At 34.0% G+C, this 19,746-nt stretch overlaps 3 protein-coding genes across 3 annotated transcripts; 2 read left to right on the forward strand and 1 right to left on the reverse strand.

The window, feature by feature from the left end:
- Positions 1-12: 12 nt before the first annotated feature.
- On the reverse strand, positions 13-5,562 carry LOC105630748 (serine hydroxymethyltransferase, mitochondrial). The gene is made up of 16 exons (XM_089726009.1): positions 5,371-5,562; positions 5,221-5,271; positions 5,007-5,093; positions 4,712-4,833; positions 4,445-4,521; positions 3,508-3,632; positions 2,916-3,008; positions 2,555-2,647; positions 2,249-2,446; positions 1,888-1,992; positions 1,682-1,747; positions 1,454-1,531; positions 896-1,007; positions 693-803; positions 371-567; positions 13-292 (listed from the first exon to the last, which is right to left on the reverse strand). The coding sequence occupies exons 1-15, from the start codon at positions 5,452-5,454 to the stop codon at positions 419-421; spliced, it is 1,551 nt and encodes a 516-aa protein (XP_089582135.1). The 5' UTR covers positions 5,455-5,562; the 3' UTR covers positions 13-292; positions 371-418.
- Positions 5,563-9,128: 3,566 nt separating this feature from the next.
- LOC105630747 (oligopeptide transporter 4) lies at positions 9,129-12,943 on the forward strand. The gene is made up of 6 exons (XM_012212683.4): positions 9,129-9,736; positions 9,844-9,941; positions 10,844-11,419; positions 11,517-11,769; positions 11,855-12,037; positions 12,142-12,943. The coding sequence occupies exons 1-6, from the start codon at positions 9,221-9,223 to the stop codon at positions 12,766-12,768; spliced, it is 2,253 nt and encodes a 750-aa protein (XP_012068073.1). The 5' UTR covers positions 9,129-9,220; the 3' UTR covers positions 12,769-12,943.
- Positions 12,944-13,855: 912 nt separating this feature from the next.
- Positions 13,856-17,131, forward strand: LOC105630746 (oligopeptide transporter 2). The gene is made up of 6 exons (XM_012212682.4): positions 13,856-14,436; positions 14,603-14,700; positions 14,921-15,484; positions 15,570-15,822; positions 15,945-16,127; positions 16,369-17,131. The coding sequence occupies exons 1-6, from the start codon at positions 13,957-13,959 to the stop codon at positions 16,981-16,983; spliced, it is 2,193 nt and encodes a 730-aa protein (XP_012068072.1). The 5' UTR covers positions 13,856-13,956; the 3' UTR covers positions 16,984-17,131.
- Positions 17,132-19,746: the final 2,615 nt, after the last annotated feature.

Below are 19,746 nucleotides of genomic sequence, written 5' to 3' on the forward strand. Positions count from 1 at the left end.
CATGCAACAAACTTCATAGAAAACCAATTAAATTTCTTCAATAATTATATGTAAAAAATATTGGAGGTGGAAATGGTTCGAACTTGCCTATAAAAGTACACTTCTAAATTTACAGAACCCCTCGTTCGTCTCATATTTTGTTGCCAGTGGGACGCAATAAAAATAATTTCATCTGAAATTTCTAGAGATAAACCCAACAAGCAACTCAATTTGAAGTACTTCATCTCGGGGTGTCTTCATCTCCATTCAGTGACATTAAAGACAAGTGTAATAGATTCTCCAGCAAACGTATCTACATCAATAAATCGAAGAGACAACGTCAAAAACAGAAAAATGCCCAAATATCAAACGGTCGCAGAAGAGGCAATACCTTCCATTGTTATTCTTCTTAGTCCAATACCTTCCGTTGTTATTCTTCTTAGTCCTTGTACTTCATTGTTTCCTTTTCAAAACCAACTGTTGGGAATTGCTTTGCATATTCCTCAACATCATGGCGCAGTTTTGCAATCTCAGATTGCACGTGTGCATTAGACTTCATAGTTGTTACAAAATCCTTCAACTTTGTTCCTGAATATACAGCAACAGAAGGTTAATTATCAACATATACATGCTAGTAACCAAATTGTGGATCAAATCCGGTAACTAGAACAATATAAAATACCAAAATAAAATTTGAATGGCTAGAAAAGGACCTTTAGTATCTGCCTTGACCTTTAATGCCAACTTCACAGCTGCATCAAAGAACTCGGCCACCTTCACAAAATCTTCCTCAACAAACCCTCTAGATGTGAGAGCTGGGGTTCCTGAAGAACCAGAAAACTAGGTTTTCAGATAAAGTTGGAAAACCTAACTAAAAATCACTAGGTGAAAGTTGAGTAAATAAGGAAGGCCTTACCCATGCGAATCCCACCAGGAACCATGGCAGATACATCACCAGGAACTGTATTTTTATTAGCTGCAATATGAACTGATTCCAGAAACTTTTCAACTCTTGATCCATCAATACCCTATCAAAAAAATTTTCCAAAGAAAACTATTGATTCCTATTACGTGCAGCATTTTCAATAAATAAATAAATATATACACATATATAATATAGCTTTCAGTCTGCCAAAATCCAGCAATAGATTTGGTTTGAAATTCTTGTTTTTGGACTGCATAAATACAAAAATTCATCAAGCAACAGAATTGAAAGCTTTGCTTAAGAGTGTTTATCTATCGATGTAATAAGCTTCAAAAAAAAACCCTATTCATGACATTCCCAATTGCCAACCACCTTAGTGAAAATTCTGCAAACTAACATCCAAACTTATCGTGGGGGCATTATCAAACAGGAAAAACATCTCAGCAAGATACTAATACCATTCCTACTGAAACTTAACACATGTACACGCACAAAAAAGGCTCACAAGCTAAATCAGCTAAACTGAAAAAGGAACTTATTTCCTTGCACCTTGTTTCTCAAATTGACCAAGACCAAATGGTTGTCTGTTCCGCCAGATACTAGTTCATAGCCCTTATCTAGTAAGCTCTGCATATAAAATAAACTTGAGATGAGGTTTCTTATGTGAAATCACTTGGTAAGATAACGAGACCAAGATCTACTAGCTTGGAAAAAGAGTACATATATTTCTAGCATACTTGCATCAATACTATGTTAGGAAGGCACCATTCCAGATACCTGGGCAAATTTTGAACAGTTGCTAAGAACTTGCTCTTGGTAGGCCTTGTACTCTGGAGTCTTGACCTGAAAAAAATATTCAACAATCAAAATCATGAGCTTAGGCAAATGATTCTAAGAATTTCCAGATCTGGCATGAAATAGTAAACTCTGGCCTCACTGCAAATATTAAAACAGCAATTTTCCGGCCCTGTATTGGAGCCTACCTGCTTCAGAGCAACTGCCAAACCAGATATTGTGTGATTATGTGGACCGCCTTGAAGTCCAGGAAAAACAGCTTGATTAATTTTGTCTTCGTAATCATACTTCACCTGTTGAATTCAGGATGGTACTCAATCATTAAAAAACTTAATTTAGGTGCATAACCTCAGTGACTCTTATATCAGTAACTGGGAATGACAGAAAAATTGTGAACAAGCAGCACTAAATACGACGAGCAATTAACACTTCTGCTTTAACCAACAAAACAGTACATTGTTTGAACACATATACTTCAACCAAAGCAACATTACTTTGTTTTTCTTTTTGCATATTATGATTTTTCTCTTTAATTTGTGTTGGACTCACTTCTTGCCCTTGTTTGTTAATCTCTTTTACTCCCTTCCTGAAGAAGATCATGGCTCCACGTGGGCCACGAAGTGACTTGTGTGTTGTGGTTGTGACAACATCTGCATATTCAAAAGGAGATGGGATAACACCTGCAGCAACCAACCCACTAATGTGCGCCATATCAGCCAACAAAACTGCTTTTTGCTTTTCACACACCTGTCAATCCATCAGAATTAACGTCACCACAATCTGTACCGTAAGAATCATGAATACTATAGGACCACATTAATTTTACTTGTTGACTCTTGATGCAAAGGCATTTACCTTACGGATTCGTGCATAGTCGTAAAGGCGTGCATAAGCACTTGCACCAGCAACTATAAGTTTTGGTCTAAAGAGTGTGGCACTTTTCTCCAACTGCAAACATTTTCACATTCGTAAGTCAACTATATATAGAAAGAATAAGTACTTCTCTAGATATTTTGTTAGATAATTTGAAAGAAGTGTAAATTAGTGTACCAACCATAGCAAGTAGAAGATATATGTTTCTCTACACGTCTCATATTCGAGAATTAACTTTTCTAAATTTGCCATACATGTGATAACCCCAACTAAAACTAGCAGCAAATTCTAGGCTTACAGTTTGTAACCATTGAAATGAAAACTTACGAAAAGATAGAAATACCTGTTCATAGTCAATATAACCTGTACTCTCATTCAATCTGTAAGGCATTGTCTCAAAAAATATGGATACAGCAGATATCTTCTTTGTGTCAGTCTGCAAAATGGCCAAAAGAATGCAAAGATAATATGTATTATATTCTACTAGAACAAGCTAGATTACTTTCTTAGATGATAATTTCTAGTATTAATCCATGGAAAAATATTAGTAGCAGTCCAAAATCCAGACAACTAAAACAAATTCAAACTCAGATATTTACATAACTTCAGAACTATAGACATATATTAATAAAGGAATAGGAAAAGGGAAATAAATAAAAGTTGGTCATCAACGGGTTAGTCATATTAAGTGCAACAAAATTTTATGATTTTTCGGGTGATTCAGGAGAGCAGAAAAGCAAGCCCCAAACATCAACAACCCACTAGCCTGAGCAACCCCTCCATCCCACCCATCACCATTCCCCCCCCCCCCCCCCCCCCCCCCCAAAAAAAAAAAAAAAAAAAAGGAACAAACAAATAAACCAATAAGAAAAAGTTTCCAATTAGCAAGAAAAGCAAAAATGCAAAAAATTTTAGTAGCATTAAGCTGTAAGCACCTGATAACCATGAGAAAGATGTCCACCATGAGGAAGATCAAGTGCCATGATTCTCTCATGAGGTTTCAATAATGCAGTATAAACTTGAAAGTTAGCAGGGGATCCAGAGAGTGACTGCACATTGACTGCAATAAATAAGATCCGCACTGACTTTAATAAAACTCGTAAGTGCCAACTTCAATAAAATTTATAATTCAATGTGAAACTCTCCTCATTTGATTAAAATGAAATAGATAGATCCAATACAAACATAAATACAAATGATACGCATCATTACATGAATTCAAGAATATAACTTAGATTCTATATACACCTTATCTATCAGAAAAGATTTAGCATGAGAGTCATTTATCCAGAAAGATGATTCTTAATTATGCAGTCAGATAAACATGGCAAGTACACACACAAGTAAGTTCCCTTAGCCCGAAAATAACTTCAAACAGAAGTAAATTCAACAAGGTTTCTACTGGCCCTCTCCTCGGACACATCATGGAGGGCAAGTAAAATAAACCAGCCAAAGTACAATAACCCAGCCAGTATCATGATTTCCAGAAGCAACTAATAAATGTTCTACATGCTTCACCCTCATTAAACTTGCACTTTCACAAAATATGATTCTTAAAGATAATGCGATAAAAAGCCATTTTCACCCATTAAACCTAAGATATAAACATAAAGACAATTTAACACTCTTCAATAGTTTCTTAACAAGCCTCTCAAGCATCTTCGATGAAAACCATAAAAGCAAGAAACACTTCATCAGCATAGACAAAAGCATCAAACTACAAGATATAATTGCAAGCAAACGTTTTGAGCACCGATTGAATCAAACAAAAAGGGAAAGAGCAAAGACCAAAAGCATGAACGTAGTAATAGACAGTAAAAAGCTAATAAAATTTCATGCTGCATCAACTATAAGCTTAAGATGATTCGGTACCTCCCCACTTTTCAGGATCCAATTGAAAAGCTTCTAATGCACGCTTTTGACATAAGGTCTCAGCCATGTCAATGTACCTAAGTAAGCAAAACATAAAGGTTTTATATCACATATTTTGTCCTGTAAAACTGGAAAGAAAACTAGTTGCAGAAAAGAAATGCCACGACATGAACCAATTATTTTAACAATTTTACTTTCACTTGAAAACAACTCCACAGAGCCTAAAATGCAAATATTTAAGGTAAAATTGATTAAATATTCACGTACTCATTTCCTCCATAATATCGAGCTCCAGGATACCCTTCACTGTATTTGTTAGTCATAACTGAACCAACAGCTTGAAGAACTGACACAGATGTGAAATTCTCAGAAGGAATAAGCTCAAGTCCCTAAACAGTCAAATACAAAACCAGCAATCACTACCTAACAGCAAAAACTAAGCGAAGAAGAAAGATTAAAAAAAAAAAAAAAAAGGGTTCAAAAACGAGACTCATTAAATACACATAAAACATACAGACTCATTAAAAGAGCTCGACAAAATAGATGAATTAAATACACATACCTTCCATTGCCTTGCTTTTTCTAGTTCAATGATATCAGCAATTTCAGGATCGATTTCTTCGAGTGGAGCATTCAATTGCTTTATCCACTGAAACCAACAAATTATGGAAATAATTAAAACGCATTTAGATCTGCTACAGATCTTAATAGAGAAGCAAAGTGTGCTTATGGAAACTAAGCTATTATAGTGAATGCGGGAAGAAAAATGGCTTTACACTAGCACGAGCTTTCTCTTTCTCAGGAGCTAACGGATTAGGCAAAGAAGACTGCAAAATCAGATTTAGTAAAAGTTAATCAGATATAGAGAGAGAGTGGAGCAGCTAAGCTAGGCGCCTAAAATCAAGAGATGAAGAAAAGGAAGAGACCATGTCGTAAAGAGAACCGCCATTGAAATAAGGTATCATTGGCTTGTTGAGAGAGGAAGAGAGTCTTCGAAGAGCCATTGCCATTATCGTTTCTCTGCCTCTCTTTTTGTGTATGTGTGTTTGTTACTAAGTATACTCTGTTCTGCTTGCAAAGTTTTTTCACTTTGTATCGTGCGGTTTCTTGGTTGGTGTGACATAGTGTGGGGTTGGTGGCGATGGCACAACAAGTGGTTGATTTTGTCTGGATTTGAATTTAATTAATAAAAGTAGTAAAATATAATAAAAAGACAAAAACGCAAGTGCTATCCTGCAAATCTTAAAATTTGGGAGTTGGTTCGCGCCTTCGCGGACCACCGTGGGCGGTGTAACAAGCACATCAGACGTCACCATACAGTGGTTTTCCGCTTTAGGTTCTAGGCTTTGAGCAACCAGCAGTGGTTGTGGCCTAGCGATCTATGGGCGCCGGGCGGCCCTAGCCCAGTTTCGTAAAACTAAGATGGGCCGATCCCACCTATTTCATTAATGCAAACGACAGCCCGGTTGCTTAACGTGGTGGCAGGATTTTCAGGAACATTTAAAAATTAGCATATATGATAAGACAAAAAAGGCATTGCTAGAATTTATATTTATAAAAAATATGAATTATTAAATTTACTTCTTATCCCTAACTAATAGTCGTAATAAAATTTACTTCCTAATTAATGTTTTTTCTTTCCTTTCATTGATTCCATATAAATATAAATACAAATCTAAATATATTCAGAAAAAGGATTTAGTTAAGCTCATGCAATGTTTTTCTTGCCTTATTGTTTTTAATAATATATATATATATATATATATATATATATATATATATATATATATATATATTTATTTCTTCAAAAGAAAATTGATGTTTGTATCTTATTTGCTTTTTCTATGCACAAGTACTACAAAGTAATTTGTGTTTTATTATTATTATTATTAATATTTTGAAGGTAAGTGGATGGATACTAGCATTCCAAATTCAAAGTTTGCAATACAAGATGAGAGGGATGGTAAAACCATTCACCCAGGCATGTCATAGAACGGGTTGCCCAAGCTAACAAATGAACTGCCTAGTTCTTAGAGCAATGCACAAACCTAAACTGAATTTCAGCATTAATCTCTTGCAAAAGAGATTTACAATCACTTATAAGAAGACCAAATGGAGATTAGAACTTGAATAGCATATTGAGCATCTGATTGGATTATGACACGAGGCCAGCACATTTTTGACCCAGCTAAGCACTTCCCTTATACCAGCAACCTCGGCTTCTTTGGAGAGTAAGAACCAGAAGATGCAAGTTCTTCGCAGCAACAAACATACCAGAAGAGTCACGACTATTCCAAATACACCGACAAACAATCATTGCACTGCTGAATCTAATCCATTAACAAATTAAAAACAGCAGCTAGCCATTCCAAAAAGGAGTTCACAGCAGGATAAAACCAACTAAGTGGAGAAGCTTGCCAAGTTGCCATACATATTTCGCATACTGACACTGAACAAGAATGTGAAGAACCAATTCTGAGTGGCCATGGCATAATGAGCAAATATCATTCATTGACAGGAACATGTTTAGTTTGCAATAAAGAGAGGCAAGAAGTTGCATTATTGTTGGAAGCTTCTCCATATAAAATTTTGAACTTTTGGAGGAATTTTCAGTTTCCAAAGTCTATATTTCCAAGTTGAACGAGTAGTAGAAGGCAATGTAAGAGCATTATTCAAAGTTAAATTAACGTTTTCAAACTTTTGGAGGAATTTGTGTTTTATTTTTACTTTGTCAAATTTATAAACTTCTAGAATTTTATCAAAATTATAGTAGTGAGATTTATTACATTTTATTGTTTATACTATATAAAAATTTTCATAATATTATTGAATATTTTCCATTTAATAATAATTAAACTTTACAAATAATTATATTTTTACTTAGTTAAAAAATAAAATTTTAATTTTAATTTTTAAAATTTATGAAATTATGTTAACATGAAAATTTGTTTATATATTATAAATAAGGTTTTAATATAAAGTTTTTCTTTTCTATAGTCCAAAAAATAAACAAATAACTTACCGTTTTTACTAAAACGACTTATCTTTTAAAAAATAATAGAAAAGCACTTAATTAACTGTGTTTAGTATAGAGAATTACAAAATGTTACTTATTTTAATGTTTGATGAAATATTTGAGTCTATTTTAGTATTTCTCTTGATAAATAGGGTAACTCATATAGACGATTAACAAAATTATAAGAACAAATTGTTTTAACCAAAGTAGCATATTTTTTCAATAGATGTTGTTTATTTTCACTCATCTCCCTTGAACTATAAACCTTGTCATGTCATCATATGTAGAATTCAATTTGTCACATAAAAATTCATAAACTATAATTAATGTAACAGAAAAAGAAAAAGAAGATTATTGATTTGCAAGCAAATCTCCACTAGAATGCTGAATGAATAGCACAATCATCAATTATTATAATAACTTTTCTTTTTGCCAAATAAGCATGCTTAATCAGTTTCATCTCTCTGTTATCAGTTGCATCATATATATAATACTGTGTTATAATTTTTACTAAATTGTTCATATAATTTATCTAAGCATCATTATATAGATAATTGACCTAATTGATTATAATTTGGTAAGAATTGCAATAAATAAAATATTAAAAAAAATATGCACTTGTCCACATAATTAAAGCTGTGGATTAACATAATATTATCTTGAGTTAGACGTGGCTCAATATGTAAAAGCTAAATTGTAATTACATTAGTAGTATATCTATAACTTCTAATGACATATTAAAAAATGAAAAAACAATTTCAAATTCAAATTTATATAAAGGAAACAAGATAAGGCAAAAATAAATAAATAAATAGAATAAAAGAGCGATAAAAAGGGATTTTAAAACAAAGAACAATCGAAAAGAAATATTTATCAAATAATTTTTTTTTGACATGGATAATAATTTTTTATTATTTTATAATTTTGCAACTCAATATTTTGTTATTGTAAAAAAAGTAAATCTTGTCAATTTTCTTAAAAATCAAATTAACACGGCAGAAAAAATAAAAATAACATCGTGCTAATTGGACCATTAAATAAAATATCTGTTGGATCTAATTAAATCAATAATTTAACTTTTATAGTAAAAATAGTCCAAATCCAGCTGTACAAAAGGTTAAAATTGAAAGTATCCTAAAGCATCACTTAATATTTCCTTGCGAGAACCCTTCTACACTAACCACCCAATTTAATGAAGATATTTCAAGGATGTTGACGTCTTTTTGTGATTGAATAGAAGGACAAAATAGTAATAAAAAAGTGATAATATTTTTAAAGGATAAAAATACATAAATTCATCCACTAATTTTACCATTTTACCATTTTTAATCCTGTAACATTTTGATCTTTTGTAAATCACTTCTATATATTTAAATTTGTAGATTTTAATAATTTTTCACTTTTTTTTAAATTGATAGTAATAATATTAATTTGATGTATAATTAATATAATTTTTGCAATTTTAATAATTATTTACTGTAATAGGTGTTTTTACAAATTAAAGTTTTCAACAAAATAATTATCCTAGTTAAAGCGTTAAAGTAATAGAATTGAGGGTGTTTTTTTCATTTTTAAATGAGAATTCAGGTTTGGCGTATCATCGACTGAGTCTATACTCTATAGTAGTGGAGTACTTCCCCTTCCCTCTATAAATATTTACGGTAAAGATTAAAAAACAAGTACGCGATTAGTATCTACGGAATCCCAACAAAACACGTTCTTTCAGCATTTCTTCTCTCCCTTCTCACTCCCTCACACAAATGAGAACTGCAGAGATAGAGGCGCCACCAAAGAAGATACTAACCAGCTATGGCGAAATAGAAGAAGAAGAGGTATCTCCAATAGAGGAAGTCCGTTTAACTGTACCAAACACCGACGACCCTACTCTTCCAGTATGGACTTTCAGGATGTGGTTTTTAGGCCTTTTCTCATGTTGTCTTCTTGCTTTCCTGAACCAATTCTTCGCTTATCGTACAGAGCCGCTCGTCATCACTCAAATCACTGTCCAGGTGGCAACTCTCCCTATCGGACGGTTCATGGCCGCTGTACTACCTAAAACTAAGTTCCAAATTCCTGGATTCGGGTCTAGAGAGTTTTCTCTTAATCCGGGACCGTTTAACGTGAAGGAGCATGTGTTGATTTCAATATTTGCTAATGCCGGTAGTGCATTTGGGAATGGTTCGGCTTATGCTGTTGGGATTGTTAACATTATTAAGGCGTTTTATAGAAGAAATATTTCGTTCGTAGCTGCTTGGATTCTTATAATTACAACGCAGGTCTCTTTTTTCATAACTTTTTCCCCTCTGTATTTAGCATTTGTGTGCAGTACAAATTTTTCCATTTTGGGTGTAATCTTGTCTGCTTTCTTTGATAAAATGTGCAGGTTTTGGGATATGGCTGGGCTGGACTCTTAAGAAAATACGTGGTAGAGCCTGCACATATGTGGTGGCCAGCCACGCTTGTTCAGATCTCCCTTTTCTCGTACGTTCTATATACATGTTCTGCAAATTTTGATTTATCTATTTGTGCTGTGATCTCATTGTCAAGGTCATTATAGTGGTGTATTGGTATGTGTCAATGTTGCTAAGAGAAGATTTTTGTCCTATGCTACCTTTGAAAACTTTCTCTTTTCTTGTTCCTTTCTTGGAAAACTCTCTTTTTCAAAATATAAATTAATCACACCAGAATTTTCACCCTTGGCACTAAACTTTTAGCTCCTTTTCAGCAAGATGGGGGCCAATAACAATTACATTTCTTGTACCTTCATTGACATACCCTCTTTTTTTCATTAAAACTGGCAGAACTTTTTTTTTTCTCACCTCATTTATTATTTTACTGACTATTAATTAATTTTTTCTAATAGCAAACTGATAATTTAAAGAATTAGTAAGTGTGTAAATTGTTTAATGATTTTATGCAATTTAAAATGTTTCACTTTTAGTGGGAGAGAGGGCAATTTACCGTCTCAAAAGTGATTCAAGCTTTCACCATAGTTTTGTCCCCATGATATCTTCTGGCCACATTTGTCTTTATGTAACCCGTCAACACCTTTCCTTGAAAAGCCAAACAATAGTTCTAAGCTCACACTTATTTCTGCACTTCTAAAAATTTATCTTTAGTGTTTATACCAATATTTTTTTTGATCATAGGGATGAATTCCTTTTTGGAAGTTTCTTAAGTTCCCACCTGTACTTCAGGCCAAGTCTTCGTTGTTTTTTTCATGTAATATAACCATTTTAATTTTCTGTTCTTGGCTTAACCATATTAACTTGATTTGTCTTACAGCAACTTTCTTATTATCCCGTTTAATGAACTGGCTAAATTACTTAATTTAAGTTATTTGAGATCAACTACAAAATCTAATTTGTTTTTTTAATTTGCAGGACATTGCATGAAAAAGGAGATCCCAGTAACGAGCATCGTATTTCTCGAGTGAAATTCTTTTTAATTGCACTAACGTGTAGCTTCATTTGGTACTTATTTCCTGGTTATTTGTTCCAGACATTACAAAGCCTTGCATGGGTATGCTGGGCTTTCCCAAAGTCAGTCACTGCCAATCAAATAGGGTCAGGCATGAGAGGACTAGGAATTGGAGCCTTGACACTAGACTGGTCAACAGTAGCTTCCTTCTTATACAGCCCTCTCTTAAGTCCTTTCTTTGTCGTTGTAAATGTTTTTGTTGGATATGTCTTGGTAATGTATGTGTTGACCCCAGTATGTTACTGGGGGATAAATCTATATGATGCCAAAACATATCCATTGTTTTCTTCTCACTTGTTCACTAAACAAGGTGAAAGGTATAACTTCACAGCAATTATTAATGAAAAATTCGAGTTGGATTTGGCACAATATGACAAGCAAGGCAGAGTGCATTTGAGTACCTTCTTTGCTACAACATATGGACTTGGATTTGCCACTATTGCAGCCACTCTCAGTCATGTTGTCTTGTTCTATGGAAGGTATGATAATAATTTTCTAAACCCATCAAGTAATTATTTAATGGCACTTAATTAATTTTCTTGTGGGAAATTAAATTTGTGTTCCAAATGTTTGCAGAGAAATTTATGGCCGATATAAAGAATCTAAACAGGGGAAGCAGGACATTCACACAAGATTAATGAAGCAGTACAAGGACATACCTGCTTGGTGGTTTTATCTGCTTCTTATAGTGTCAATGGTAGTCTCACTTTTACTGTGCATTTTCATGAAAAAGGATGTGCAAATGCCATGGTGGGGACTTCTATTTGGAGCTGCTCTTGCCTGGATTTTCACACTTCCTGTTAGTATTATCACTGCCACCACAAATCAGGTAATCAAAACCATTAAGTTATACTTAATTCCATAAATTCATCTTATTCTTAATAGATTTTAGCTAACTTTGTCAATGTAAACAGACCCCAGGCCTGAATATCATCACTGAGTATGTAATGGGAATAATATACCCTGGAAGGCCAATAGCCAATGTCTGCTTCAAAACCTATGGATACATGAGCATGGCTCAAGCAGTTTCATTTCTTAGTGATTTCAAGCTAGGCCATTACATGAAGATCCCTCCAAGATCCATGTTTCTTGTGCAGGTAACTTATAGAGTCGTCTTTAATACTATTGGATTACATAACCCAACCCGGTTAGAGTTTAATTAACACAACTAATAATTCCCCTTTCACTTTTGTTGTTTCAGTTCATTGGAACGATCATAGCCGGTACAATCAACCTGGGTGTGGCATGGTGGCTTTTAACAAGTATTGATCACATATGTCAGGATACTCTGCTTCCTTCAAATAGTCCTTGGACTTGCCCAAGTGACCAAGTCTTCTTTGACGCATCAGTCATATGGGGCTTAGTAGGACCTAGGAGGATTTTCGGTTCTCTTGGAGAATACCCTGCCCTTAACTGGTGCTTCTTGGGAGGATTCTTAGGACCAGTTATAGTATGGGTTTTTCACAAGGCATTTCCAAGCCAATCTTGGATACCTCTCATCAATCTTCCAGTACTTCTTGGAGCAACGGCTATGATGCCACCAGCATCATCAATTAACTACACTTCTTGGATTTTGATAGGAACAATCTTCAACTTCTTTATTTTCAGGTATAGGAAAGGCTGGTGGCAGAGGTATAATTATGTTCTATCAGCAGCTCTGGATGCTGGAGTTGCATTTATGGCAGTTCTTATTTACTTGACACTAGGCCTCGGAAATGTTAATATCCACTGGTGGGGAGCCGATCCTGACATTGATCCTGAGCATTGCCCTTTGGCCTCTTGCCCAACTGCGAAGGGTATAAATATTGATGGATGCCCAACTTTTTAGAATGCTTAATATATTTTTTTAATTGTTGAAGATTAAGTAGGTGTTTGTTTTTTTTTTTTTTTTTTTTTTTCTGAATATAATTAAGTAGTTGTTTTAGTTGGGTTGGGCTGGGCAATTGCAAATATATGGGGTCTTCGGATTTCTTCTGATAAAAAATAACTTGTTGCTTTTCATATATTATTGTCCATTATAGTTCGTTTATTTAGATGAGCACCTAAAATTTGGGACTATGAATTGAATTGAATTTTTGCAAACAAATGCAGTGAAGCCTAAATAATTTTTTCTAATGCAAAAAGTTAACAACTTATTTTCTATTATTTGATTGCAATAATTAATAAAAAATATTAAAATATATAATTTACAAGATTACATAATTTTTCAAATTTATAAAAATTTCGTATTTTAAATTTCCACCGATCATGTTGGTATTTGTCGATCGCGACGGATGACGATATCAACAAAATTGGAATGTAAATCTGTAGGGTTTTAAGTGATATTGCTCCTCCAATCACAATTTGCCATGTAAATGAAAAAAAAAAAAAAAAAAAAAAAAAAAAAAAAAGCTCAAAGCAACCTACAGCTTAAAAGTTTTAGAGTTCGGTACCCTCAAAGTATGCCTGCAGGAACTAGCAAAGAACATTAATTATGACTATTCGATCCCACTAAGCATATTTAAAGGGGGTGAAGAGCCCTAAGCACATCTGTAAGAATGAATAGTTTTAATTATAACTATGTTCCAAGTCGGATTTAATCAGTTTCTGATAATAGGGTCCGATCAATAGTTAAAAAGAAAAAAAAAAGCTCAAAAACTATTTTATATATTATTTATGATTAAAATCTTAACGATGCCTAGAAATTAAATTGGTATTAAAAATTTCAGTTATGAAATTTGATATTTGATGGCATAAATTGTCAATGGAAACAGAGAAATTTCAGCCCTCAATCCTACAATTTTGCAAAATGTGAAGGAGATCCCTGTGTCTCCCTCTTCACTGTTGATTCATTCCTTCCAATTTCTACCCTCTTTAGGAGCTAGATTCACTGAATCACTTCAATACTATTAAGGGCATTTAAGTAAATTTAATAAAAAGTGGAAGGACAGAACAAAATCACAGGCCCGCAGTGTAACTAACTAGTAATAGTACAGTAACTGATCTCTTTCCATTGCCAACCTCTCCACTCTGTAAAATGTCTTCTCTCGAAATAGAAACGATCTCCGACGACGTATCTCCGATCGAGGAAGTCCGTCTTACCGTCTCCAACCACGACGACCCTACACTTCCAGTATGGACTTTTCGCATGTGGTTTCTCGGCATCGTGTCCTGCGTTCTTCTCTCCTTCCTTAACACTTTCTTTGCCTACCGAACAGAGCCTCTCACCATTTCCATGATCTCCGTACAAGTCGCTACTCTTCCGATCGGACGGTTCATGGCCAAAACGCTTCCAACAACAAAGTTTGCCATTCCTGGTTTTGGTAACAAGAAATTCTCGCTCAATCCGGGACCGTTTAATGTCAAAGAGCACGTGCTTATTTCGATATTTGCTAACGTCGGATCTAATGCTGGCAGTGGTGCGGCTTATGCAATTAGTATTATTGATATAATTGTGGCTTTTTATCATAGGAAGATTTCATTCTTGGCCAGTTGGATTCTTGTCATCACTACCCAGGTCAGTGACAGTGAGTACATGCATATCTACTTTTTACAGTACCTTTACAATTTTATATTAGCACTTTTAATTATTATTATTATTCTTATTATTATTATTAAGAATCGAAAAAATAAATTTTTGAGGTTGCGTTGAAGCTTTGTATTTTTGCTATGTGACTAAGCAGGTATTGGGATATGGATGGGCTGGGATTATGAGGAAGTTCGTGGTGGATCCCGCCCATATGTGGTGGCCTATTAGTCTTGTTCAGGTTTCTCTTTTTAGGTAGTAATAATTTTTGTTTAATTATATGTTTTGTTTTATTTATAATGATTAATATTTAATTATTGATGTAGAATTATTTTATTTAGAAATTCGCTCTGCAACCATAATTTTAAACCTCAGTTAAAGTTTAATGGAGTGAAATTTTATAAGTTGAGATGCAATAAGAATACAAAGGCTCGCCAAATGCATATTGCAATAATTAACTTGTTAATTGTTACAGGGCTATGCACGAAAGAGACAATAAGAGAATGTCGCGAGGAAAATTCTTCTTGATTGCATTAATCTGCAGTTTCTCATGGTACTTATTTCCTGGCTATCTTTTCCAAACCTTGGGAACCATTTCATGGGTGTGCTGGTTATTTCCCAACTCAGTAACAGCCCAACAAATTGGCTCAGGCATGCAAGGACTTGGTCTTGGAGCGTTTGCAGTTGACTGGTCTGTCATAGCATCTTATCTTGGCAGCCCTCTTATCACTCCATTTTTTGCCATTGTTAATGTACTTGTGGGGTATATTATTATTGTATATATCTTAGTGCCAGTAGCTTACTGGGGTTTTGATGTCTATGATGCAAAGAAGTTCCCTATTATCTCCTCTCATTTATTCAATCGCCGTGGACAGTTGTATAATGTATCTGCCATTGTTAATGATAAGTTTGAGATAGATTTGCAAGAATATGAGAAGGAAGGAAATCTTTACCTTAGTTCATTCTTTGCAATTACTTATGGAGTTGGTTTTGCTGCCATTGTATCCACTCTGGTGCATGTGGGATTGTTTAATGGAAAGTAAGTGAACTAATTTATTTTCTGTTCTTTTTTTTTTTGTCTTTTTAATCTAGTAACTAAATTGACTGATTTACTATTCCAACAGGGAGATAGTTCAACAATTTCGAGCTTCGTATAATGGAAAGGAAGACATTCACACAAGACTAATGAAAAAGTATAAGGGCATACCTAATTGGTGGTTTTACTTGACTCTTATGTTGTCGTTAATTCTGTCTCTAGTAATGTGCATTTTCATGAAAGAGCAGATCCAAATGCCTTGGTGGGGCCTTCTCTTTGCAGTAGCTCTTGCTTTGATCTTCACTCTTCCAATTAGTATTATAACAGCTACAACAAATCAGGTAAAAAAAAAAATCTGTTTTTGGTTCATGTTAATACTTTCTTATACAGTTCTATAAGCTAACTCTTTGCTGTTAATGATTTGAATATTCTGTACTTATTTTCTGCACTGTCGTATTGCCAGTCACCAGGGCTAAATATCATCACTGAGTACCTAATGGGTGTCATATTACCTGGTAGACCAATAGCCAATGTCTGCTTCAAAACCTACGGTTATATAAGCATGACACAGGCCGTTTCCTTTCTTGCTGATTTCAAGCTAGGACATTACATGAAGATTCCACCCAGATCAATGTTTCTAGTGCAGGTATACCTTTACAAACCACTTCGTTTCCAAAAAGAAAGAGAACTTCAAAGAAATAAGCCAAGATAGGCATGATAAAATTAGTGCTTAATAAAGGGTACAGAACTTATAGATTGAATTAATATTAACAGATTGAATAGGGAATGCAAAATTATTGCCAGCAGAAATTTTGCTTATCGGATTTTACTACTCAAATGCCTAACTTTTCCCAGTCTATGTTTTCCTGTCCACTGCACCAAAAAAGTGCATAGGCACTTTAATTTCAGGAACAGTGAACACTGGTGTGGCATGGTGGCTACTAACCAGTGTTAAGAACATATGCCAAGATAGTCTACTCCCTCCTGACAGTCCATGGACATGTCCGAGCGACCGCGTTTTCTACGATGCATCAGTCATATGGGGTTTAGTTGGCCCTAGACGAATCTTCGGCCATCTTGGAAACTACTCAGCTCTAAATTGGTTTTTCCTTGGAGGCGCGATAGGACCTGTCATTGTTTGGCTTTTGCATAAAGCTTTTCCTAAGCAGAAATGGATTCCACTCATCAATCTTCCTGTTCTTTTAGGAGCAACAGCTATACTGCCACCTGCTACAACTGTTAACTTCAATTGTTGGATTTTGGTTGGAACAACCTTCAACTACTTTGTTTTCAAGTATCACAAGAAGTGGTGGCAAAGATATAACTATGTGCTTTCTGCTGCTTTAGATGCAGGATTGGCTTTCATGGGGGTTATTTTATATTTTACTTTGACTATGGAGGGTAAATTCATATCCTGGTGGGGAAATGATGGGGAGCACTGTCCATTGGCTTCATGCCCAACTGCTGAAGGTATTGCTGTTGATGGATGTGTAGTTCTTTAGTTTGTTCTGATTCACCTTTTACATAAACAAGGGAAAGAAGGCTTATAGTTTTAACAAGGTTTTAGCAATTGTGTAAATGTATAAGGTGAGGATTCCACTTTGTAGATTTTATTGAAGATTATTTTAACATTTTTTCTTTTTTCTTTTCTTTTTCCAGCATAAATGAAACCTTTAAAATTGAGGCAAATAGAATTTACTAAAAAACTGAGTAATCCATGACCACATATGAATATTTCTTTTTCTTGCAAAATATTAATATTTATATTGAATTTTATATCTATATGCATGGGTCCATGTCAAAATCAAGATTATGAAATTTAATTAATCTCCCTTGGAAGTTTCTTTACCAAAATAATCATGCATTTATGAAAATGGTAATGAAAGTCATAAACTCGTAATGGTTAAAAGTTGTTCTTATCATGTATTATAAAAGATGCATAGAGATATTTCAAGGAAGCAACTATACCTACTGTGCAGTCTTTAATAATGATTTTGAAAAAAAAAATTAAGGGTCCGTTTGGGCGCAAAATTATATAGATTAATTTTTTATAAAAAAAATAACGTGTAGCTTTTTATTATCGAAAACAGCCCAAACAGAGACTTTGCACTCTGACCCGTTTGTATGCATCAGGAAAGATGATTAAAAAAAAAAAGTTTAAGAAAACTCTAATTAGTTAAAAAATCTTTTTAAGACATATATACGTCTTCTACTTCAAAGTTTGATGTATAATTAATGTCACTGGAAGATAACCTTAACGACAGTAACAACAAGTATTGAAGATTAATTAAAGCTAATGTTGTATGATTGTTCAATCTGATTTCAAAACGAGACTTACAAATATGTACCCAAGAAATTTGCCAGAAATCGCATTAACTATTTATGATCTTGAAGCGATCTGGATTGCGGAGGAGCAAATCTTGAAGAGAATCCACGAGAAAATCCATCTTCATTCTCATCATCCAAACAGCCATCATCAAAATTTTGTGCATAGCTTAAAGGGTCATACCCATAACCAACAGCTGCTGTTCTTTGTTGCCTTTTTGTTCTCGTAAAAGCTGCTGCTATGTTATTCCAATTCCAATTCCAACTCCAACCCACCCTTTTCTGAATCGACGACGTCGTATCCCTATTTGTAGTGTAGCTGCTGCCTATTCTTCGTTTTGCCCAAGGAAGATTCAACTTGAGTCTACCCCAACAAGAAAGCACACTTCTTTCTTCTTCTCTGTTTCTTGGAGATGAGTCAGTTCTCTCCATAGAATTCGACGAGTTAGTTCTCTTTTGCTTAGAAACGACGATGAGTTATTCTCTAACAAAAGTTGTGGCTGTGGGGTATCTTTTTAATTTCTCTGGTTTTTTTTTTTTTTTTTTTTTTTTGTTACTATGGATTTTGAGTGAGTGGCAGAGGAGATGTTTGAGATGAGAAGAAACAAAATGGGTTTTTTTTAAGGGAAAAATAGAAGGAGAGAAGGGATGAGAATAGGGAAAAAATTGATTTTAATTTTGGTTAAAGAATCTCCGAGTGATTCCATGTTTATGCAGAAAAGTTTGGTAACGTTTGTAATCGAACAAAGGAACCTGAAAAATAATGACAAAAAAACATTTACACACGACAAAATGTCCTTCTAAAACTCTTTGTTACCGTTACGATCAAGGGAAGACTGAAGTCTAAATAAAGAATCGAGGTCAAGGATTGATTCTTCTGGCATAGAATAGAAATTTCCTTTTTCATAGCATTTCCTTTTCCCTTACCATCCGATAACAGCAGGCCAAATTTGATTTTGATGCGCATTAAGAAATTTTAGTTACTACATAATTTGAAACGAATGAAAAAAAAAAAAAAAAGAGCGAGTCATGAAACAAAGTGAGTGAAAATAATGGGAGTAGGAGTTTATTTATTAAAAACATAGATAAAATAATAACAAAAAATGGTAATTTTTTTTAGAGTAGTATTGTCAGAATATTGTTTTTTTTTTTTTTTTTGGTAAAATGGAGAGCAATTGCTCAAAGATTATAAGCCCCACCAGGTAATAGATTTTTTTTTTCCTTTTAACAATATATTAGTTTAAGATAACACATTAACTATTTTACCCTTTGTTTAATTAAAGGGTTGTGAATTGTGAGGCTGGGAATCACTATTTGTCTTCTACTCCATTCAGCTAATTTTTCAGGAATTGGACAGCTAAACTAAAACCTGAAAATATATATATCTATTAAAACAATGAAATGGAATTGAAATTTAGAGAAAAAACACATAAAAGAATGGGATTGACATGCTAAAATGGACTTGGATGTGGCTTTCTCACTTTGTTTAACAAGAAAAATTTCTCAAAATTGAACATGATCTATCCATCTCTCCAAGCAACAATCAATCGCTTAACCATCCTTTTAGTTGCTTAGAACACAAAAATTCCCTTTAATTAATTTTTTTTTCTTTTTTCTTTCTTTTTACTGTTTCTTTTTCTGATCAATGAAAACACAAAACTTACCATTTTCTCAGCCACACCAATGGCAATGCTAGAATCTTGATATTTTTCCTCACCAAGTTCCAATTAAATGACAAATGCCTAAAAAACCGTATCCATATACAAGAAATTATCACACGTCGGCGATTCCTGAATTATGTACTTGCTTGCAATAAGCCAATCACATTACAATCAAAGAATAGGAAGTGAAAAGAATCCAAAGCAGCAGTCAGCATCTTGAAAAAATTGCTGGTCGATTGCACCTTATTAAAGAAGATTTTGAACGAGTGACTTCAGATT

This window comes from Jatropha curcas, chromosome 9 (genome assembly GCF_041381405.1).
Source record: "Jatropha curcas cultivar XTBG-Jc1 chromosome 9, XTBG_Jcur_1.0, whole genome shotgun sequence".
In the NCBI taxonomy this organism is placed as follows: domain Eukaryota; kingdom Viridiplantae; phylum Streptophyta; class Magnoliopsida; order Malpighiales; family Euphorbiaceae; genus Jatropha; species Jatropha curcas.

Coding starts and splice junctions, on each gene's coding strand:
- LOC105630748 (XM_089726009.1), bottom strand. CDS start 5,454: ATGGCAATGGCTCTTCGAAGACTCTCTTCCTCTCTCAACAAGCCAATG. Junction 5,094..5,220: donor AAGAGAAAGCTCGTGCTAGT/GTAAAGCCATTT, acceptor TGTTGGTTTCAG/TGGATAAAGCAATTGAATGC. Junction 1,008..1,453: donor TGGTCAATTTGAGAAACAAG/GTGCAAGGAAAT, acceptor TTTTTTTGATAG/GGTATTGATGGATCAAGAGT.
- LOC105630747 (XM_012212683.4), top strand. CDS start 9,221: ATGAGAACTGCAGAGATAGAGGCGCCACCAAAGAAGATACTAACCAGC. Junction 9,737..9,843: donor TTCTTATAATTACAACGCAG/GTCTCTTTTTTC, acceptor TAAAATGTGCAG/GTTTTGGGATATGGCTGGGC. Junction 11,770..11,854: donor TCACTGCCACCACAAATCAG/GTAATCAAAACC, acceptor CAATGTAAACAG/ACCCCAGGCCTGAATATCAT.
- LOC105630746 (XM_012212682.4), top strand. CDS start 13,957: ATGTCTTCTCTCGAAATAGAAACGATCTCCGACGACGTATCTCCGATC. Junction 14,437..14,602: donor TTCTTGTCATCACTACCCAG/GTCAGTGACAGT, acceptor GTGACTAAGCAG/GTATTGGGATATGGATGGGC. Junction 15,485..15,569: donor GTGGGATTGTTTAATGGAAA/GTAAGTGAACTA, acceptor CTATTCCAACAG/GGAGATAGTTCAACAATTTC.